This window comes from Bubalus bubalis, chromosome 3, assembly GCF_019923935.1.
Source record: "Bubalus bubalis isolate 160015118507 breed Murrah chromosome 3, NDDB_SH_1, whole genome shotgun sequence".
Lineage (NCBI taxonomy): Eukaryota > Metazoa > Chordata > Mammalia > Artiodactyla > Bovidae > Bubalus > Bubalus bubalis.
The window spans coordinates 29,737,509-29,759,688 of record NC_059159.1 but is presented as its reverse complement, the minus strand read 5'-3'; the positions used below and the strand labels follow the sequence as shown (position 1 = coordinate 29,759,688).

At 38.9% G+C, this 22,180-nt stretch overlaps 2 protein-coding genes across 24 annotated transcripts in view; both read left to right on the top strand.

The window, feature by feature from the left end:
• The window catches only part of NCOR1 (nuclear receptor corepressor 1), a 115,222-nt gene that overhangs the window by 37,037 nt on the left and 56,005 nt on the right, over positions 1–22,180 (top strand). For 17 of the 23 annotated variants that reach the window (XM_025278962.3, XM_044939185.2, XM_025278959.3 and 14 more), the window contains 11 exons: positions 1,521–1,634; positions 7,191–7,247; positions 7,786–7,838; positions 8,172–8,198; positions 10,222–10,288; positions 12,585–12,757; positions 13,947–14,037; positions 15,932–16,110; positions 16,586–16,640; positions 17,315–17,416; positions 21,277–21,404. In XM_025278962.3, coding sequence (XP_025134747.2) covers positions 1,521–1,634; positions 7,191–7,247; positions 7,786–7,838; positions 8,172–8,198; positions 10,222–10,288; positions 12,585–12,757; positions 13,947–14,037; positions 15,932–16,110; positions 16,586–16,640; positions 17,315–17,416; positions 21,277–21,404 — 1,046 coding nt within the window. The remainder of the gene's footprint in view (positions 1–1,520; positions 1,635–7,190; positions 7,248–7,785; positions 7,839–8,171; positions 8,199–10,221; positions 10,289–12,584; positions 12,758–13,946; positions 14,038–15,931; positions 16,111–16,585; positions 16,641–17,314; positions 17,417–21,276; positions 21,405–22,180) is intronic. The other 6 variants (XM_044939198.2, XM_044939196.2, XM_044939201.2 and 3 more) reach the window with 3 other exon arrangements.
• LOC102399339 (NADH dehydrogenase [ubiquinone] 1 alpha subcomplex subunit 1-like) lies at positions 1,641–3,795 on the top strand. Its single transcript, XM_044939222.2, has one exon. The coding sequence runs from the start codon at positions 3,469–3,471 to the stop codon at positions 3,679–3,681; it is 213 nt and encodes a 70-aa protein (XP_044795157.2). The 5' UTR covers positions 1,641–3,468; the 3' UTR covers positions 3,682–3,795.

The following is a 22,180-nucleotide window of genomic DNA, read 5'->3' as shown; positions in this document are numbered from 1 at the left end:
TGTCATAGCTCTCCTTCCAGGGAGCAAGTGTCTTTTAATTTCATGGTGGCAGTCACTGTCCACAGTAATTTTGGAGCCCAGGAAAACAAAATCTATCACTGCTTCTACTATTTCCCCATCTATTTGCCAAGAAGTGGTGGGACCAGATGCCATGATCTTAGTTTTTTGAATGTTGAGTTTTAAGCCAACTTTTTACTCTCCTCTTTTACTTTCATCAAGAGGCTCTTTAGTTCCTCTTCACTTTCTGCCATTAGAATGGTATTATCTGCATATGTGAGGTTATTGATATTTCTTCTAACAATCTTGATTCCAGCTTGTGATTCATCCAGCCCAACATTTCACATGATATACTTTGTATATAAGCTAAATAAACAAGGTGACAGTGTATAACCTTGTCGTACTCCTTTCCTAATATTGAATCAGTCACTTGTTCCATGTAAGGTTCTAACTGTTGCTTCTTGACCCACATATAGGTTTCTCAGGAGGCAGGTAAGGTGGTCTGGTATTCCCATCTCTTAAAAGAATTTACCAGTTTGTTGTGATCCACACAGTCAAAGGCTTTAGCTTAGTGAATGAAACAAAAGTAGATGTTTTTCTGGAATTCCTTAGCTTTATCTGTGATCCAGGGAATATTGGCAATTTGATCTCTGGTTCCTCTGCCTTTTCTAAACCAAGCTTGTACATCTGGAAGTTCTCGTTTCATATCCTGCTGAAGCCTAGCTACCATGTGAAATGAGCACAGTTGTCCAGTAGTTTGAACATTCTTTGGCATTGCGCTTCTTTGGGATTGAAATGAAAACTGACCTTTTCCAGTCCTGTGGCCACTGCTGAGTTTTCCAAATTTGCTGGCATATTGAATGCAGCACTTTAACAGCATCATGCTTCAGGATTTTAAATAGCTCAGCTGGAATTCCATCACCTCCACTAGCTTTGTTTGTTGTAGTGCTTCCTAAGGCTCACTTTACACTCCAGGTTGTCTGGCTCTAGGTGAGTAACCACACCATCGTGGTTATCCTGGTCATTAAGACCTATTTTGCATAGTTTTGTGTACTCTTGCTGCTTCTTTTTAATCTCTTTTGCCTCTGTTAGTCCTTACTGTTTCTGTCTTTTATCATGCCCATCCTGGCATGAAATGTTCCCTTGATATTCCCAATTTTCTTGAAGAGATCTCTAGTCTTTCCCATTCTATTGTTCGTCTCTATTTCTTTGCACTGTTCATTGAAGAAGGCCTTATCTCTTATCTATCTTTGCTATTAGATTCCCTTATTATTTTGCTTTAAATTCATCAGAATACGAAAGGGTTTATCTATCAAAAGATGACTTATGCTGTTTAGTTATTAGTCAAAATAAATCTGGTTGGGTTCATTAGGGCCTTTGGGTCCTTAGACCCTTGTCGGTTAAGTGATTACCCTGTAGAATCAGCGAAGCGTTGCTCAGAAGCATGTGTTGTCTCTGGTGAATAATTACTGGTGGGGCTGACGTGCAGCAGATGCCTGACTCTCCCTTTCTGGGTCTCTTAGCAACAGCTTGAAGAGGAGGCCGCGAAGCCTCCAGAGCCCGAGAAGCCTGTGTCCCCCCCTCCTGTGGAGCAGAAGCACCGCAGTGTTGTCCAGATTATTTATGATGAAAACCGGGTAAGTTCACGCCATTCCGTGGCAGCTCAGGGCTTGAAGACCACTGGGCTGTACCTTCTCCAGTTGTCTCTGTTCTGTGGTAATGTTAACTGTATTAAAACCTGCTTTCTGCTATAATTTTTTAATGTTCTTAAATTTTGAAGCTTGGTGCTTTTCTTTACATACTGAAGAAAAGTTGATAGTTGTGTCTTAAATTAATATTTCATATTCATATTATATGGTATAAATACTTATTTTTAACAGTATAATGTTATCAGCCAAATCTCCTGTTGTATAGTGTTAAGTAAGTGTGTAGCACACAATGCAGCCATTCTGTGGTTTTTCACTTTATAAGGGACATTTGATGCCAAGTACACTGTTGTAGTAGAGAATGTGTCATTGGATGTGGGAATGACTTGCATTATCTGCTTCAGAACTGAGAGTTGGGGTATAGTTTGAATTTTAGTTATAAAGTGTGAGGCCACTGACCTTTAGGTAGATTTTGCCTTTTTAGGTCTATTAAAACAATTTCTTCATGCTTATAATTAAAAAGTGTCCATGAATTTAGGAAAGCTGGACCTCAATTCTATGAATAATTTTGTGATGTTGAAGTTGGTTTTTGACCAGAATCCAGCCCAGGAACTAGCAGTTAAAGGAAAACCAACTTCCCCCTAATGTGAAGAGAACCTTGTGACAGAGCTGCTTATCATGGGTCTTCCAGAAGCCCCCGTTGAAGGAAGAATTCGTGCTTTATGTACCGTGTTAGAGAACTGGCTTGTCAGCTAAAGGCTACTGTCAGCAGCATTTGGGGGTGGTTGTTTCAGTTGTTTGCCCTGTTGTGAGTGGAGTCACCAGAATCAGTGCATCTTACACAGGCAGCCTACAGCTATATTATCCCAGATCCTAAAGGAAATGGCTTTGGAAAAGCAGCTGTGAGCTAGTCATTAAGTAAGCGTTTACACGAGTGATCTTGGAGTCAGGTGCATGGATGTGTGTGTATAGATGGATAACTGAGTCATCAGACACCCAATACTCAAGATGATGGTAATTGTCACCAGGAGGCAGAAATGTGGGTTAATTACCAGTTTCTTGACTCGGTTCAAAATCAGTCAAATTTATTGGATAGAACAGCCTCCGTGAAGCTGAGTCCAGTGAGGGTGAAAGGCAGGGGGTGGAATAAGTGATGAGGATCCCTCAGGGCATGCCTGGAGGGTAGACTTTTATAGAAAGTCTCCTGCTTTATAAAATACACTAGAACAATAAAGCACTTCTGTGGGCTGATTGGCTTCAGGTCAATTTGTGACTCAAGGGTAAAGTAAATAAGGATCAGAGCTGGTGATGATGGAAAAGGATTTTATAAAACACTGAATTCTTAGTATGAGTTACTTTTCAAGTATGTTGAATCCAGTGATATTTATTAATTGATTGAATTGCTTAATTAGCCTTCTCTTACAGGCTTAATAAACAGTTCCAGTGTTAGTGCGTTCTGCGGTTGCCTGACTAGGATGTGACAGAGAATTCGGTTTGTGTTTAATTTATATATGTGTGCTCTTTTTCGTTAGTTAGTGTAGTACGTGTTCCTCGATGCCCATCAGCAGAGCCGGAAAGTTCCTTTTGGACCTCTTCTTGCCACTTCAGCATTTATACACTCAGCTTGTTACACATTCTGTGTAGAAGAACCTAGCTTGAAATCTGTGTTAATATTAGACTTAGAGTGAAGATTATTTTTAACTCAGTAACCACAGAAATCATCTTTTAAAACAAATTCTTGGCAGAGCTTACCCGGAAGAGATCGAAGCCAGGTCACCTTTAAGGGACCTGGAAGGGAGTGTTTGGCCTCCAGAAGGGCGTCGCGATGTGGTTCGAGGTTCTCCCCGGGATCGCCATCATGGGCGTGTGCTTGTTCATCCCGGAAATGGCCACCGCACGCATCCACAGGTTCAGTAACGGGGGCAAGGAAAAAAGGGTTGCCCATTATTCATATCAGTGGTATTTGATGGAAAGATATAGGCGCATCTCTGGAGTAAACCGTTACTATGTGTCAGTGGGTTTGGAGAACATTGATTAAGGAAACGTTTTCCTGGTTGATGAAGAACAACTCAGTCATGCTCTTCTATCCCTGCTAGTAGATTATGCAGTATATTGTGTAGCATGCATTGTATTTTGTAGTGTGTAATAAAAATAAAAAATAAAATCAGAAAAACAAATTCTTTTTGTATCTGCTGTTGCTAGTTGTCTGCTGTGGTAGTGCTTGTACAGTCGGTCCTAGATGGTAGCGAGGGTCTCCAGGGGGCAGGGTGGAGGTCATCGGGGGCGGAAGTGGAGCACGCAGCCTTCCTCACTCCTGACCCTGACCCGAACCTTTCTCCTCACCAGCTGCCTTTTGTCAGACCTTCGCCCTATCTGTGCTGCTTTTCCTGAATGACCTTACTCATTTTGACACAGAAGGCAGAGAGCAGTGGTTGGTGACAGGGGTCGTCCCCTTCTTGTTTGTCAGCAGCACATGCTGGTTGCAGCCTAACATGTCTTGAGAGACTGGGGCCATGATCTGAGAGGCGACTTCTTTCTTTTATTTAGGACGTTAGTGGGAAGCAGAAAACTGCTCACGCTGATGGTTAGCTTTAAAACTGTCTTACTGAGAGAAAAAGTGCTCTGCATCATAGTTAAACTTGAGGCCAAGATTCATTTAGTCTCTAAATAGACTCTTCTCAGCTATTTTTAATAGTTTAATTTGCTGTCACCCTTCCCAGTTGTAGATCCCAAAAATATTTGTCAGTGCTCTAATTTCAGTGTTATAATACATATTGAAAGAGGGGTGTGGAGTCTAGTTTTCAGAAATGCTTTGGTTGAATGATTTGCAAGTTACTGTGGCACTAGTTTCACTAGAAGAAAGAGATTGACAGTAGAGAACGTACTCAGTGCCAATAACCCCTGGTCACTGAGGCCATTGTCCTGGAAACTATTCCTCTCTTTCTGCTACTCTGCAGATTTGGTTAATCAATGAGGAGCCTCAGTCCTGCCTCCTGAGTGTTGGTCTGGTCAGTTGCTTCTCTCTTCCTCCTTTGGCACTAGCTTATTTTAACCCATCACCTCACATAGGTGCTGAGTTTCCTTCCTTCAGTCTTTTCTTTCTAATCCGTCCTTCATATTTGAGACCTCCAGTGTGATTTCCAAATAGAACTTTTTGCTGATTCCCCCCTTTCTCCCAAGTAGCCCAGCCTTTTCAGCAGGGCTCACATGCCTGCCTGGCCAGCCTGCGGGCCTGGACTCCTTTCTTAGCACTACTAGAACAGGTGTGAGTGTCCCCTTGATGACAGTGCTTTTTACCCTGTGATGTTGCCCCAGTGCCAGGCGTCCCTGTGTCTTGCTTGTCTTGTCTGTCGAGTGCAATCACTTCAGGACCCAAAGCAAGGATCATTTTCTCTGTGAAGCCTTCCAGGACTCTTCATCCTCCACACCAGAAAGTCAGTCTTATTCATTGTTTCCTTAGGGTCTAGCAGGTGCTTGGCACATGGAACATATTCAGTGTATGTTTGAGGCATTAATTACTTCTATCTGTAGATTTAGAACAAAGTTATATTATGTAAATGTGAAGGTTTTAAATTAAAATATTTCTGCCAAACAATTGATAGGTTAATCTGTTCTTAGCAGTTTAGCCAACATTAAGTCAAATATTTAATAAAATTTTGCAAAACTTAAATCTTGGAATATGCAAACACCTTCTAAATATCAGCTCTAAAATTAATCCTGAAGAGGTAAGTGCTTTTAATTAATAGGATACCAGTAAATATTTGCCATAACATAATTTCCCCCTTGTTTACCAGTATTATTTGTTTACAGTTCCACTTGGCCAGCTTGTTCTTGGTTGAAGAACAGGCTGTAGACTGTATAGTGGTAGAGTGCCTCTAGAAGGCAAATTGAAAAACGGGCAAGGGTAGATTATCTAGAGAGATTATCATTGAAGGTGCTAGATATTTCCATATTTATGACCTGTGATTATGTTATTTGTGTGTTATTTAATCATGTCTTATAGTTAGTAAATTTGAATTTTCTGGTATGTACGTTTGGCTTTTTGAGAACAGTTGTTCTCAACTGTAGGCTTTTTTGATTGTTATAACTTGTAGGGGGGTGGAGTGCTGGTGGCATCTAATGGATTGAGACTGGGGTACTGCTGAGTAGCTTATAATGCACTGGGCAGTCCCCATAAGAAAGAGACATCTGGCCCAAAATGTTAATGGTACCAAGGGCAACAAGTCTGCCTTAAAATTGTCAATAGAAATAGAGTTCACGCTGCACATTGTATGGGTTGTTACAGTTTTGTATTTGACATTTTTGATAGGTTTATTTTTCATCTCAATAACATTTTGAGTTTCTTGGAGTTCAGAAAGTACATTACACTAGTTTGAGCTTTCTACACTGGTTAAACATACTTCTTTTCACATAATATATGCTAAGTAAATCTTTGACCGATTGACTGATAAAGGAAAAGGAGAATGTTTAAGGGAAAATCTTTCTTTACACTTGGGGATCCTGCTTGATTTCATTCCCACGATGTCTCACATCAGAAGTCCTGGAGAGTTCCTTACTGCAGTGTGTGGACAGTGGGAGTCTGTAGTGGACAGGGAACCCTTGTGACCACTGAGCACTCTGCTGGGCAGAGAGAGCTGAGAACCTTGACACTGTTACCGGATATAGAATTCCAGCTTAAACAGCTTGAGTGTCGAATTTTGTTGTATTTCATTTGTCTATTAAAGGTAGATTTCTGCTAGATAGCACTTTGGTCTAGATGATTTAACTTTTGAAAAAGACATGTGGTGGTGTTGGTTTAGTCACTAAGTTGTGTCTGACTCTTGAGACCTCATGGACTGTAGCCTGCAAGGCTCCTCTGTCCATGGGATTCTCCAGGTAAGCACACTGGAATGGGTTGCCATTTCCTTCTCCAGGGGATCTTCCTGACCCAGAAATCTAACTGGGGTCTCCTGCAAGACAGAGAGATTCTTTACCAACTGAGCTATGAGGGAAGCCCCAAAAGGCATGTAAAAGTATATAATTCAACATTTATTCACTAATGAATACTTCGAGTAATTCAAACTAGTTTTTCTCTGTTATTACCAAGGTTTTCTTAAAACTAGAGAGTATATTCATTATAAGCTTTTCTTCAAAGATACTAGTTTGGCCTACCATGGTAAAGATTGGCAACTTTATGTTATTTTGTGTTTTTAAATCATCTTTAAAGATATTAAGAGTTGAAGTTTTAAACATGTTTGAGGGATTCATTTCTAATAGTGAATCTCTGCTTCCTCTCCTTGGAATCTTATTAGTAATATCTATTTGCTTTTAAGAACTTAGCAATTCTTTGGGTTTTGCTTTCAAAACACATGTTTAGATTTGACTGATTTGGTGAAGGAGTTATGAAAACAAAATTAGTATTTTAGCCTATCATATGAAAGAAGAATATTTGGAAGTAAGGATAAGTTTGACTATATATTGGTCTTTAGGTAAATATTATTGAATTAGAAGTAATTTTGCATTTAGGTAAAGTAATTTTTACTTATATAATAATATTTTTATCTGTAGAAAAAAGCGGAAGAAGCTCATAAAATATTTGAAGGTCTTGGCCCAAAAGTTGAACTGGTGAGTAAAAAATTTTTTTCGTGTCTAATGCTCTTTTTGAAGCAGTTTTTCTTGGGATAAGGTGGAGTGTGGTCGCTTGATTCAGGATGAGAGTACTGTGGCCGGACAGTAAGGGTGATAAGCTTGAAATAATGTGCACAAACTTGGGACCTTTGCAGAGGCATTTTCCTGATCATGTTTTTGCCCGAGGAGCTGTTAAATCACTGAGGTAGAAGGAGGAAGAAGTAATAGCAGAAATGGAAAACTCTTTGAATCATCTTGGTAGGGTAATAATGGCATTTAATCCTCCTTTGTCTTTCAAAGTTAAAAAAAAAAAATCTATGAGTGAAGGGTACAGTGGATTTCATTGTTAGCAGATGGGGTGGACAGAGTTATTCAGAGAGGCCAGCTAAGTCTGGAGGTTGTGGCTGAGTGTTTGTGTGTAGACCCATTAGCAGTACTTTACCTGAGCTCCCATTGATGTGTAGGGAGTGTGTCTTTGTCTCTTAGTAGGCAAGTGTACAACATTTTGTTTATAAATGTTTGGTTTATTTTATAGCCACTCTATAACCAGCCATCAGACACCAAGGTGTACCATGAGAACATCAAGACGTAAGTATTGATCATCTTTGGAGTTCTTCAGTTAAAGACCGTATATTCTATAAAGAGACCATTTTTACGTTATCTGCTGACATAGTACTATAATGTAGTGTAGGTGTGTTTTAGATTTGTGTAATTTGCTGTCGTTTTACTATATGTTATCTTCCTCTGGCTTTTTGGGGGTTGGGGTAACAGCTTTGAGTTTCCGAGGCCAAAAAATAAAATAAATGATTGCATAAAACTAGCTGGTTTTATGATCTGCTAGTAAAAAAGGTGGATACTTAACATTGAAATGGCTTACCTTGAGGCTTGAATTTTTTGCCTCCTGTTTTGTCTTTTTTTCAGTGGAGTACCTGCAAGGCGCATGATGAAGTAAGATAATGAAGCTTTTTCATTTAAGACTAGTGATGACACCGTCCCCCACCAAGCCACATCTGCCATTGCAAAGTAGAAGTGCCACGGATCATTTTATCATTATTCAAATCCTATTCTAGGGAAATCCCTTCCATGACTCTTGCTAATGACGGTATTTGTAGACCCTTCTGCCGTTTCATGCCCTGGTGCCTCGGAAGCGCTCAGCCCTCACGAGGGTGCGGAGACTGCTCCACAATGTAGCTGGCTTAGCCTTGCTCCTCCCAGACACCAGGCCTTTCTGGATGCACATTTTGGAATAAGAAAATAAGTGAAAAGAAAACCTAATTTCTTGATCTGATTGAAGTAAGAGAGGAAGCTAGATAGGTATCTTTTTTTTTTTAATTATCATATTTTAAGAGAATTTTAGATGAATTATTCTTAGTTTGTAACAAAAATGTGATATTTCTTCTTTATTATGTTTTATTAACTATAACCAGAACATTATACTTATTTATTAGTACAGTTACTAATGAGCACATTGATATTTATATATATATAATTAAAAAATTTTTTTTCTTACTAAGAGTATATGCAATAGTTAGCTACTTTGCAGAACTGGTGGCAAATATAATTTGCATGGTAGTATGCATGACAGAAACTGAAATTTGAATGATTTTAACTTTTGTTAAGTAAGTGGTTTATAATAAAAGTCATATACCTAGAATTTTTCTGTGAGATGCTACTGTGGTCTTGACAACCCTTAGAACTAGGTTAGGCAAAACATATAAAATATACCTTGTTTTGGAACTGTTTAGCTGTTCTAACATTTTTAAAAAGGAGAATAGCGGATAAAAATCTAGTTGGCTACTCTTAATAATTTTTTTTTTCCACAAAGCTTCCATTATGTTTGTGTTCTGTCTTTTCCCTGATAGCTGCTGCAGAGCAGCCCTGTCTGATTTATTTCATATTAGCTATCTTCCTGCTATAGTGCTTAGCACACTATCCTGAGAAGGAGTTCTTCATGTAAATTCTTAGGAACCATTGTAAATTATATTTATTGATTGTCCTTTGCTGTTGAGCAGCACATAATCACAGCGAGAGCAAACTGCATACATGGAAATGCTTCCACTGCACACCATCTTGTGAAGTACCGTCTACTCAGCTACGTGTGTCCGTATGGATCGTTCAGTAGCTGTTCTGTCATTATCATCATTTGCTTTGTATGAAATAGCAAATGTTCCTTTCAGTGATTCTCTTTAATCTCTTGGCTCCTTTTCCATATAGCCAGCTCCTGACTGTTCATGCTTATTTAAGTGGAGCCAGTGTCAGTGTTAGTCCGGAGTGGCAGATAACCAAAAAAATTACTTCTACTTGCCTTGGCTTTGTATTTATATTTGAATAATCAGCTTGAAATCCTTTCTGGAAGTAGGTGGGGTATAAATATTTATATTTGAACCTGCATGCCATTGTTTTTGAAGGTTACAGTGCTTCATATTTGAAAAGTGAAACTGTTAAGTTATAAGGGAGGACTTGCTGTCCTATCACGTTGCCCTCCCCATGACTTCTTAGAGTGGACTGTGTTGTTTCTGTGCCTGAAGAAAGCCTCTGTTTACGGCAGAGTCAGCTCTCTGTGTTGGTACACTCTGAGGAGGCAGGGCAGCGTGGACCTGTGTTAGGAGGTAACTGCGAAAGCTTGGCCTCCTCTCCACCTCCCTCCTCCCAAGAGTGAACCAGGGTGCTTAACCTCACTAGGATTCTTAAGAAAAATCAGTAACTGTTATAACTTGAAAATAATATTTGCCTTATGAATGTAATAGTTGAACTCTCTGTGTTAAAGCCTTACTATAGAATGGGAGGAAATTTAGTCCTAATTATTGGAGGAGTCTTGTTTTGCAGGGTGAAAAAATTAGGATTAACTTTGATTATATTGTGTATTCTTAAGTGATCTTTGCTTGTTTTTCAGTGTCTCTGAAAACAAAGTGAATGCACTATTGAATTGTACTTTTTCTTAATGTCATACAACCGTATTTTTCTCTTCTAGAAACCAGGTGATGAGGAAAAAACTCATTTTATTTTTTAAAAGAAGAAATCATGCAAGAAAACAAAGGGTGAGGTCCTATCCTTGTTCACTGAAATTTGTTCAGCTTTCCCGTCCGTGCTTCTTCAGGCATTCGCTTTCTCATTGTTAGTGAGAACGGTTCTTGACCACACTTGAGAGCAGGTGCTGATTTGTAACTATAAATGTGACTTAGACATCAATCTGAGTCTAGTAACATTTTGATATCATAAATCACATTTAATATCATTATCAAATTCTCTTGGTCATCTGTGTATAACATTTTCATCTAGCCAAAATAAAGAAAATGGTGAGTAGTTTAAAAAAATATGAAAGAGAAGTAGGATGATCTTATTTAGTCTCTAACCTCAGACAAATTGGGTAAGTTATGGTCATGCCAATGAGGCATCACTGTTCTTTCTTATTAGAATCTGGGTCAGCTAAAGTTCAGCTTTTTCAAATTCACGGTATTCTTTGTATTTATTATGACTTGCAGTCTAAAAATTTTGTGGTTATAATCTTCATGGAAATTAAGTTACAGAAAATATGATGCCACTGTTCTTTTATAGTGTGTTCGTAATAATTATAGACTGTTAATTCATTTGAATGGTTTCTTATTGAATAAATGATATATTTTGATTCACATCAGAAATGAACTTGTACCTTGTATTTAAGGACCTGTTAGTTTAATGAATTGTAAGAATCACCAGCTTTTATTTGGTATATAACTCCTAATGTTCTAATTTGGCAGTCTGGGCCTTTAGATACTTTCTTCAATTATCAGTCTTGAATTTTTTTTTTTTTGGGCCAAGAGCATACACATATAAATAAATTAGCTAAAGTGTTTTTTTTCTATCCAGTAATTTTGTTTTAATTGTGGTAATTGCTAAATTTGCTATCCAAAGAGACAAACATAGAGGTCCAGACTTTGTTCTTATACCTCACCGAGTATTTAGTGATGAACTTTGTATGTTCACTGACTTGCTTAGTAAATACTTGTTGGCAGTTTCCCCTTTTCCAAGAGTGAACCAAGGTGTTTTATCTCACCAGGATTCGTAAGGAGAATCAGTAACTGTGTAATAACTTAAAAGTAATATTTGCTTTATAATTGAATGTAATAATTGAAAATGAACCCATGTATTATTCTACAAAGGGAGTAGATAGCCACGTGGCTTTAGCCCTCTGGAGTCTTAAGGAGGGACAGGGCAGATGAGGGCACGGGCGATTAGTGTATTGTGGTCGTCTTGTGGTTCAGGACGTCCAGATGACTGAGAGCACGTAGGGGACAGCTGGCACATAGTGGTCCTGAGGGGTGTTTCACAGGAAAACCAGCCATCTGCCAACTTGTACAAGCTTGGGAAGGTCTGGGAAGCAGAGGGAACATGACAGGGCAGGGGAGCCAGGCCAGGTTGTGCACGGCCTGGCCTGAGGGTCAGGAGGGGGCTTGAGGTCAGATGCCGAGGTCATCTGTGAAATGTTTAAGCTGAGGAAGAGAATGTGCATCTAGTTACACCTCAGGGTGCGTGGGAGTTGTGTAGGAAGGAGGCAAGGGGGTGACTTTGGCGGTAGAGCCGAATGAAGGTAGATTCAGGCCCAGGAGGTGGACGGGTGTCAAGGAGGCAGAGGGAGTATGGGGGACAGCGCTTTCCCTCTCTTCCCTTCCTGGGCCATCATGAGCCCTTTCACACTTTCTGTTGTTTTGCACCGACGGTCCTGTGCCCACAGTACAGGGTTCTTTCTTCTCTGTTTAAAGAATGAAGTCACACATTATTCATTTCTCTAAAAGCATTCATTCTCGATTTCATGTAGTTTACTGGATTTCTTTTTGTCATAGAGTACAACCAATTTCTGCCTTTTCCAGACTGTAAAAATGTTCATTATATGGCATTATTTATAGTAAGAAAAAATTGCAACTAACCAGAACTTCCAACAGTAGGAGGGTGGTCTAAGTTTGAGTGTTTTCTTTGACTGATGGAAAGGTGACAACAAAATGTTAATCTGCTTGCCTTTGGGATTACAAACTATTTACATATTCTATTTCTCATTTTCCTGACAATGAAGACTTAATTGTTATCAGAGTGGCTCAGCATGTAGTTTGTTGATTTGTGTAGTCTTAATGTTGACTAAGAAATCCAGCCATGATAGGCTGTGTGTGTGGATCTTTCATAGAAAACAGCTCCCTGTCTTTCTCTTCTTTCAGATCAAGGACACCTTTTCATTCACAGTTGAGTCATAGGCCAAATGTCCTTCTGACTTAGCCTTAAGAAGTAACCTGTGCTTTTAAGTATTAGGTTTGTCAGAATCACAGAGTTTAGTTTAATTATTAATTTGCTACGGGTATTTAATAGGAACAAAAAATCTGCCAACGTTATGATCAGCTCATGGAGGCATGGGAGAAAAAAGTGGACAGAATAGAAAATAACCCTCGGAGGAAAGCTAAAGAAAGCAAAACAAGAGAGTACTATGAAAAGCAATTTCCAGAGATTCGAAAACAGAGAGAACAGCAAGAACGGTTTCAGCGGTAAGTGGTTTGATGTTTTTCTGTGAATCATATTTTTAATCTTTCACAATATTTATTGTCACCTGAATCTAACCATTAAGAAGGTTCATAAAGAACTTTGTTATGTTTTTCCTTTTTTTAAAATAAATCAAATATAGTTGATTTACAGTGTTGTACCAGTCTCTGCTGTATAGCAGAGTGACTGAATTTTACACATACATACCTTCCTTTTTAAATATTCTTTTCCATTATGATTTATCCCAGGATATTGAATATAGTTCCTTATGCTATACAATGGGACCTTGTTGCTTATCCATCCTATATATAATAGTTTCCATCTGCTAATCCCAAACTCCCAATCTATCCCTCCCCCACCCCTTGGCAATCACAAATCTCTTCTCTACGTTTATGAGTCTAAGAACTTTTATTTTGAATATAAAACTTGGTTATCAATTAGCAATGTTTATGTCTTGGTGAATCTAATAACTTTTTATATTTAATCATGCTGTTGAATCTAAATTTAAGTGAATATGTTGAAATTAACTCTTCAGTTCTTGAAAATGCTCATTCCTTTTGAAATGACAGTAAGAATAAGACAATGTTTCATGGTCCTTCGCTACCCTTCAGCATAATCAAAAGTCTTATTAAATTGTTTGCTAATTAAGAAATTCTCTGTATTGGTATGTAGTTTCTGATTTGTTTTTACTTTAGAGGACAAGTGCTTTTGCAAAGGTAGAATCTTTAGTTGCCTTTTCTGCCGTCTCATGTAAGTGAGTCATGAAAGCCCTGGTAACCGCAGTTAAGTTGTTGTGAGGAGTGATGATTGGATTTTTGTTCCCCTCCCTGTAAAAATGTTTTATAAATTTTTCTAAGTCTGCTATCCTGTGCTGTGGAAGGCAGACAAAAGACTGCTATTTGAAATGAAAATGACACCAATGACTAGTTTTCCAGATGTTTCCTGCGAATAGTTCTGCCATTTGAATTTAGACTTGTAACCTTTAAAAAGAAATCTTAGCATTTAAATTGTTACTAATTTTATAGATAAATGACTTAAACATATTGCTTAAAAGTAGTTACTCAATAGCATTTTAGGTTTTTTTCCCCTGACTTCTAGTCCCACTCAGAAAGCAAATTGATGTAAAAGTAATCTAATTTATACTTCTTTATAAAAGGCCTTTAAATATATATGTAATGTCTCCTTCATATTTAGAGTTGGGCAGAGGGGAGCTGGTCTTTCAGCCACCATTGCTAGGAGTGAACATGAGATTTCTGAAATTATTGATGGGCTCTCTGAACAGGAGGTAAGACACTTAATTAATTCATGTTAATTGATTAGGCATTTTAGCTTCATACCCCATGAACTAAGGGTTTATTTGTATATATATGAGAGAATGCTTACGGCGTTTGGGTTTTTCCAAAGTACATGGCCTACCATAGAAGGTTTTAAACAAGGCTGCCCTGAGATCTTATTGGCGTTTTATGAAGATGGCTTCGGCAGCAGGGAGGCCTGGAAAGAGGTGGGGACGCTGTTATGATTAAAAATAAGGGCCTGAATCAGGGCAACAGTGGTAGAAATGTGTTAAGAGGGGCCTTATAGGACAGATGAGTAGAAGGCAGAATGGATAGGACAGGAGTTGGGGGAAAAGACGAGCAGGTTAGAGGATGGGCTGCTGCTGCCGTTTTCCTGAAAGAGCAAAGGAGCAGGTGTTTGTGTGTTGGGTTGTGGACCTGAGGTTCATTGGGGGTGGAGTGGGGGGTGATGTCTAGAGTGTGATTTCTAGCCAGCTGAGCCTCGGAGAGATCGATATGATGTTAATAAATCAGTTCTGAATAAGAATAAATTTCAGTTTCTAGCACTGAGTCTTCATAACTGGGTTCATACTCTCTGAAGTTTGGTCCAAAAGCCATGTATTAACTTTTGCTAGTTTTGGTTTTAAAATACGGCTTTTTGAAAACCTCGTCTCTCAATTCTGAAGTGGTGGTCCTCTTAAGTAATAATCAAAGACAATTATTATATTCCTGTACATTTCAGGGTTTGTGGCTGTGATCTCTGCAGTGATGACTAACTCTGCATTTAATTTCTTTGCTTACTGTTTGAACTGATTCCATAAGGGGGGGCATCTGTAAGCAACCCAAGCTAGTATTAGGTGAATACTAGCTAAATATGAAGCTAGTGAATGTCAAGGTGAATGTCAAGCTAGTTTGTCTGTCCCAAACCACATTTTGGTGTTTAGACAGACTGAGGTAGAATGTGCTAAGTCGCTCCGGTCGTTTCTGACTCTTTGCAACCCAATGGACTGTAGCCCTCCAGGGTCCTCTGTCCATGGAATTCTCCAGCAAGAATACTAGAGTGGGTTGCCATTTTCTCCTCCAGGGGATCTTCGTGACCCAGGTATCAAACCCGTGTCCCTTATGTCTCCTGCATTGACAGGCGGGTTCTTTACCACTTGAGAGTCCCTGTAAAATGAGAAACTCTGTCAGGAATTGACTAAGGCAATGTCCACTGCTAGAAGAATTTTAGAAGAAGACCTAGCCTTGTGTTGGGGTCAGTAGTTACAGTTTTTGGTACAGGTTTTCTCATGGAAGTTTGTGCTTATAAACTTACTGGCTTAAGCTTTGGGAAGATAAATTATATGACTGAAACCAAGTTTTAGTTGAAATTCGAAAGATGATAGTCTTAAATTTGCAGTGGAAAGATTATCTAAGTTTAGCAAGAAGTGTTTGATACTTGAGTAAGTTTAGTTAATCTAAAAACAATGACCTTAAGATTTTGGTTCCTGTCTGCGTATTTTTCTATTTTATTATTCTATAAAATGATGTTGAGACTTTTTAAAATGAGGCAATATTAATGTTAATAAGTGCTTCATAAGGTCATTCAGTGATCTGACATCATTGTGTGTCCTTTAGGTCTAAGATCCATTAGCTGAAGTATCTGCTGCGTTTAAGGAAAGAACTCTTCTCACATTGTAGTGGTGGATTTTAAAAAGTACATGTACTTTCTGCCTCTCTGCCTCTGTTATTCATACAATGAGTATTTATTAGATTCGTATATAATGACCATATGTTAGATGTTATGGTACCACTGCCGTTGTCATTAAAGTGCATATGTGGTGTTTCAGTGTCTGTTAAGATAGTCTGTGGCCCTCTTTAAGTTTAATTCTATGTACATTACATTTCTTCTTTGTTTTCCTTCAGAATAATGAGAAACAAATGCGACAGCTCTCTGTGATCCCACCTATGATGTTTGATGCTGAACAGAGACGGGTCAAGTTCATTAACATGAATGGGCTCATGGAGGACCCTATGAAGGTTTATAAAGATAGGCAGTTCATGAATGTTTGGACTGACCATGAGAAGGAGATCTTTAAAGACAAGTAATTTAAATTTTAAATTATTCTCTAATAGAAGCTTATATGAGTTAGTGAAAAGTATTGGCATTTACTTGTAAATTGAACTGTTTCCCTCAAAACATGGCCCCATTTTGGCATTTGAATAACGTGGGAGGCAGAGAAGACAGATAGGATGCAACCTTCCTGTAAATTTATAGCTGGAAATGTAGGTACCAGCTTAGAACAGAGTTGTGGAGGCATTTTAAGAGTTGTACCCAAACCTGAGTGGTGTCAGAATCACTGGGGGTGCATTTGAAAGTTACAGATATCTGTGCAATACTGTATCCCAATCCAGTCAGTTCCTGGTGGACTGTGCTCAGGAACCTATGCCCTTTAAGAGGACATTGGCCTTTAGGAGTCACTAGGAATTAGTCTACATTATATTTGTATTCCCAAGGGCTTCCCTCACCTCTTTTTAAGTTGTTAAAGTGTGTGTGTGTGTTGTTTTTCTTTTACTCAGGTTTATCCAGCATCCAAAAAACTTTGGACTGATTGCATCTTACTTGGAAAGGAAGGTAGGAAATGGTTTACACTGAGATTGTTGATAGATTTGGGTTGGTTGCTGCTTCGAAGGTTTTGTGTGCTAAAGCACAGAAGTAGCTAAATAGTTTTTGCAAAGGGCTTGACACAGAAAAAATTCTTATGTGATTAATATAGTGGTGTTTACAATCATATGATGATTCTAAGTACAACACAGGCTAATGTTCATGGTTAATGAAAATGACCTGATATACTATGTTTCCCTAAAAACACACAGGTTACTGTGTTTTTCTGAACATCATTAAACTTCTAATTAAAATTTCAGAGTCCTGATTTTCCCTGAATTTGTTCGACAGTGTATTACTGGATGTTGGGTTTATGAACAAAATATTTAAAGAGACATTTTGAATATTTACTTATATAGAGGAAGAAAGAGAATTTAGTTACTGGTTAATAAGAAAGTGCTTGAATGCTTCTGATAGTTCCTGGTATCTTTTACATAATTTGTGTTAAGACAGCTGTAATTGTCCATCAAAACAGTAGATACTATATATATGTATATTTTACAGCCTAGATATGCCTTAAAGAGCTAGCCATTTGTGTTTTTCTCCAGTTTATATTTTGAGAACACTAGAGATTTTCCTTGAAGATGTTACTTGATTTTTTTTTTTTAAATTCAATCTCATTGGATCCTCAATTTTTTTTATAGAGTGTTCCCGACTGTGTTTTATATTACTACTTAACCAAGAAAAATGAGAATTATAAAGCCCTAGTAAGAAGGAACTATGGAAAACGCAGAGGGAGAAACCAGGTATGTTTCATTATTATATGGAAACTATTTCAAGGTTGGTGGACTATAAAGATGAAAAATTTTATAATAGGGGCTTTCTCTGTAATTAGGAATTGACCTTTCTATCAAATTAATTAGAATGTTATGAACATGCTTTGATTATTTTGAAGTTAATCTATATTTAATGTGCTGTATTTTCTATTTTGAATGCATTTTAAGTTTCTGGCATACCAAAATTAATGAGAAGTTTTATATTTTCATGATACTGAAATTGTGCATGTCAGAGTTAACAATTGTAATATAATTAAACACAAGCACTGTGATATCTTAATGAATACACCACCCTTTCCAGTCCTTTGGTCTGTGAAGGGGACAGGTAGAGTAAGGTGACTATAGAGTCAAGGGTTGTTTGCTAAAATACTTGGAACCTGATTGTTTCAGGTTAGCGTCAATTCTGGGGTTGGAGCACTCGATGTCAGAGGATTGTGTCTAATGCAGTGCAGTGTGTGTTTTCACAGTGGCAGTTCAGAACTTTAGAAGCTCTTTTCCTTCGAATAGCTGGTCAGCTGCCGCCACAGCTCCCTCCTGCTCTTCTGTGTGCCACATGCCCTGAGACCACTCAGGACAGTGGCACCTGTGAACACGACGGCTACCGCTGTCATGAGCATTCTGAAGTGCTTTGTTCTCCACAGCCCCCGCCTGCCTTCCCTGGTCATGCTGATCTCCAGATACAGGTTCCCTCATGATGTGTGGTCAGAAGTGTCTTGTGTGTTCTGTGTCATTGTTTCCTCCAGAGCAATGCCACCTCTTAGGATGTGGTCTCACAGACTTCAGAAGCAGTGTTTTTTGGTCAAGAAAAGTATAGAACATTTGAGGAGTCAGCTGTGTAAAGGCTGCTGGAGGTTGGGGAAGCCACAGTGGGGTGAGGGGCCAGGACTGAGATCCTAGTAAGTGAGGGGCATCGGTGGGTGGTGTGTGCAGAGCACAGATGTCCCTTTGCTTGTAAGGTTCTGCTGTGGGCTGGTTTCAGGTAGCAGGGCATGTTGGGGGTGTTTGCTTACCTGAAGACCCTGGTTGATATTAGGGGCAGAAGAGTATTGGGGGAACATGTGTTGTTCAAACCTGAGGACAGTGGACCTCTTTCCTTGTCTTCAGCTGAGTTGACACTTCCCCATGACTTTTCAGGGCTGTAAACCGTTTCTGGGGTATGCAGCCCACTTGCTAGGCAGATGGCTGAGTTTGTCATTGGTGTGCCATCTTGTTGGTTCAGATGACAGATGAATGCTACCTTTGTGGGGTACAGGGTGAGGTTACTAGCATTTGAAACAGGTCTTGTGACCATTGTGGCATACTCGTGAGTCGGGGTGAATGAAACATTCCCAGTTGTAAAGCAGAACTAGTCACAATTGGAGAGTATGCATTTGAAAATCTTCCCGATTTCTTAGTTTTCTCTAAGGTGATAATGCATACTCAAAAGAAAATGAAACTTGCAATTAGAAGGGTGTGAAGCTATGAAGGTCAGATAAGGCCAGCAGGGAGTTGTGATAGTGAAACAGTCTAGCCAGAGGCCCAGAGTGGATTCCATTCTTGATGAATTGTGGAAATTTCTTAGAATCAACATCATGAGGACAGAAAGCAGGATTGGCAACAGTGGAAAGGTGGGATGTGGAGGGCGGGGCACATGAGTAGATTGCAGAGTCCTGGAGGTGACGCATGCCCATTGAAGATGGTGGTGGTGATGCCCTGTGGGAGGTTTTGATGGGTATGACCTGAAAGTATTTCACACACAGGATATCATGTTGATAGAAAAGGCAGTTACTAGCATCTTGAATCTGAAGAATAATGACAAGACCTAATGACCCATGAGAAACGCTGGGCTGGAAGAAGCACAAGCTGGAATCAAGATTGCCGGGAGAAATATCAATAACCTCAGATATGCAGATGACACCACCCTTATGGCAGAAAGTGAAGAGGAACTCATAAGCCTCTTGATGAAAGTGAAAGTGGAGAGTGAAAAAGTTGGCTTAAAGCTCAACATTCAGAAAACGAAGATCATGGCATCCAGTCCCATCAGTTCATGGGAAGTAGATTGGGAAACAGTGTCGGACTTTTATTTTTTGGGGCTCCAAAATCACTGCAGATGGTGACTGCAGCCATGAAATTAAAAGATGCTTACTCCTTGGAAGGAAAGTTATGACCAACCTAGATAGCATATTGAAAAGCAGAGACATTACTTTGCCAACAAAGGTTCGTCTAGTCAAGGCTATGGTTTTTCCAGTGGTCATGTATGGATGTGAGAGTTGGACTGTGAAGAAAGCTGAGCGCCGAAGAATTGATGCTTTTGAACTGTGGTGTTGGAGAAGACTCTTGAGAGTCCCTTGGACAGCAAGGAGATCCAACCAGTCCATTCTGAAGGAGATCAGCCCTGGGATTTCTTTGGAAGGAATGATGCTGAAGCTGAAACTCCAGTACTTTGGCCACCTCATGCAAAGAGTTGACTCATTGGAAAAGACTCTGATGCCGGGAGGGATTGGGGGCAGGAGGAGAAGGGGACGACAGAGGATGAGATGGCTGGATGGCATCACTGACTCGATGGACGTGAGTTTGAGTGAACTCTGGGAGTTGGTGATGGAGAGGGACGCCTGGCGTGCTGCGATTCATGGGGTCGGTCGCAAAGAGCTGGACACGACTGAGTGACTGAACTGAATGAATGAGCCATGTGATGAAGTCATCTCTGTGTTCCTGGGAGACTTTGAGGGTCGATCCTTAACACTAAATGATGAAAAAAGGTGTCATAGGTAGACTTTCTGAAATTTGTAAAAAGATTTTAAACACCATGGTTGAACAGTGTTCTAGAAGGGGCAGTCGGGAACAAGACGGGTTCTGATTCTTCTTTCCACCTGGGTTGGAAGGAGGCATAGTGTAGGACATTTTCTGGAGAAGACCGAAGAGAAATTATCTTAAGGAAAAAGCTAATGGTAGTTTTGGGGAGTTGGTAAAAGACTTTGAGATTCCATCAAAAATTAAGGAAAATTTTGCTTTGTTCTGGGCAAAGGCATGAAAATGTTGGGTGTGCTGAGGGTAGCCTGAGCACAGACCCTTTGGGAAGGAGCAGAGACTGGAAAGAGGTACTATGCCTGGGATGGTCCTGTTTGGTTAGGCCGTTGGATTTCTTCAATAAACAAACGTAATAGGACTCAACACAAACTTAATTTTACTTTTCTCTCAGAATCACAATTCTAGTAGTTGATACATCAGAGATAAGGGTCCATATCTTATCTCTCCCAGTTTTTGTTATATGCTTATTTACAGTCACTTAGTTGTAATTACAGCTTAGATATATTTGAGTGTTTACTTTTCACTTTGTTGTATCCATAGTATTTTTCTAAATTGCTTCATTCTTGATAATGACCGTGACTGTCTACTATTCTGATAAATGAATGTTTCCCCCAAAGACAAACAACATAAAGGGGTTTCTTATAGTATTATCCATAATGATGAAAAAATTGGCAACATATTAAATATTTAATACTAGGGGCAATGGTTTGATAAATTATAGTTTATCAAATTTCACAGCAGAATTGAAATGTCTGACAGATTAGATGTTGGAATTAGAGTATCAACCTCAGATTTCTGAGTGGAATCCTAACATTGTCACCTCTCTGGATCCAAACACAAGAAGCATTTGTGTGTGTGTACCCTTGTAAGCAATACATACAGACTACATTAAAGAGCTTTCAGATGATTTTTAATACATGACCCCTAGTTACATTGTGGAGGATTAATTAATAAGTTTAATTTGTTGCATAGATATTTATTATTAAAATTTGAGGAGCTATTTCTTTTAACTTTCCAACTTTACAAATGATGGTTCATTCTAGCAGCAAATTGCCCGACCCTCACAAGAAGAAAAAGTAGAAGAAAAGGAAGAGGATAAAGCAGAAAAAACAGAAAAAAAAGAGGAGGAAAAGAAAGATGAAGAAGAAAAAGATGAAAAGGAGGACTCTAAGTGAGTTAGTTAAATATTATTGTTATTTGAAAATAATGAGATTGAATCTATTGAAGGTATAAAGTTTTAGATTTTAGAAAAATAAATGGGATATGTGTTTTGTCACCTAGTAGTTATTTGACATAATTAGGGGCTGGAATATTCTAGTAAGTATAACTTTTGGATTGATGGACTTACTTGCCAGATATGACCTAGTCTGTTTCAGAAGGGATGGACCAAATAATACACAGTAGTTGTTGCTTGTGTAATTGTTCATTTTTTTTTAATATTTATTTTGTTATTTCTCTAATCTTCTTGGAAATACTGAAGGTTTGTCTGATTTTGAGGCAGTTAAAGCAGCCTAAATCATTTGTCATGGTTTTTAAAGTGTTGGATACTCATGCCATTCTAATTTTGTACTTTAGGAAGATGAAACCTATAGTTTTTCTTTTTTTTTTTTTTTTTTACTTATTCAGATAAAACATTTGTCCTCACCATGTGGTCAGTGGTTATGTTACTCATAAGTGCTCATAAGTTACTGCCACATCTTGTTTTGACTTTGTTCTTAAAATCCCTGGTTTGTTTAATGAGTGCACATACATTGCTTCTGAGAGCTCAGTCTTCTGGAGGGTACAGAGACCTGCATGACATGTGCTTTTCTCGGGCAGTTTATAAGCCTGGAGGGGAATTAGGCAAGATCCAAGTGGGAGGAGAAGAAAATGGCCTGGAAGGCATGTGCAGAAGCTGGGAGACTGAGAAGAGCTTGAGATTTTCTTCCACCTGCATAGTCTAGAGGA

Excerpts from the sequence above, each read along its gene's own strand:
- LOC102399339 (XM_044939222.2), top strand. The coding sequence starts at position 3,469 with ATGTGGTTCGAGGTTCTCCCCGGGATCGCCATCATGGGCGTGTGCTTG.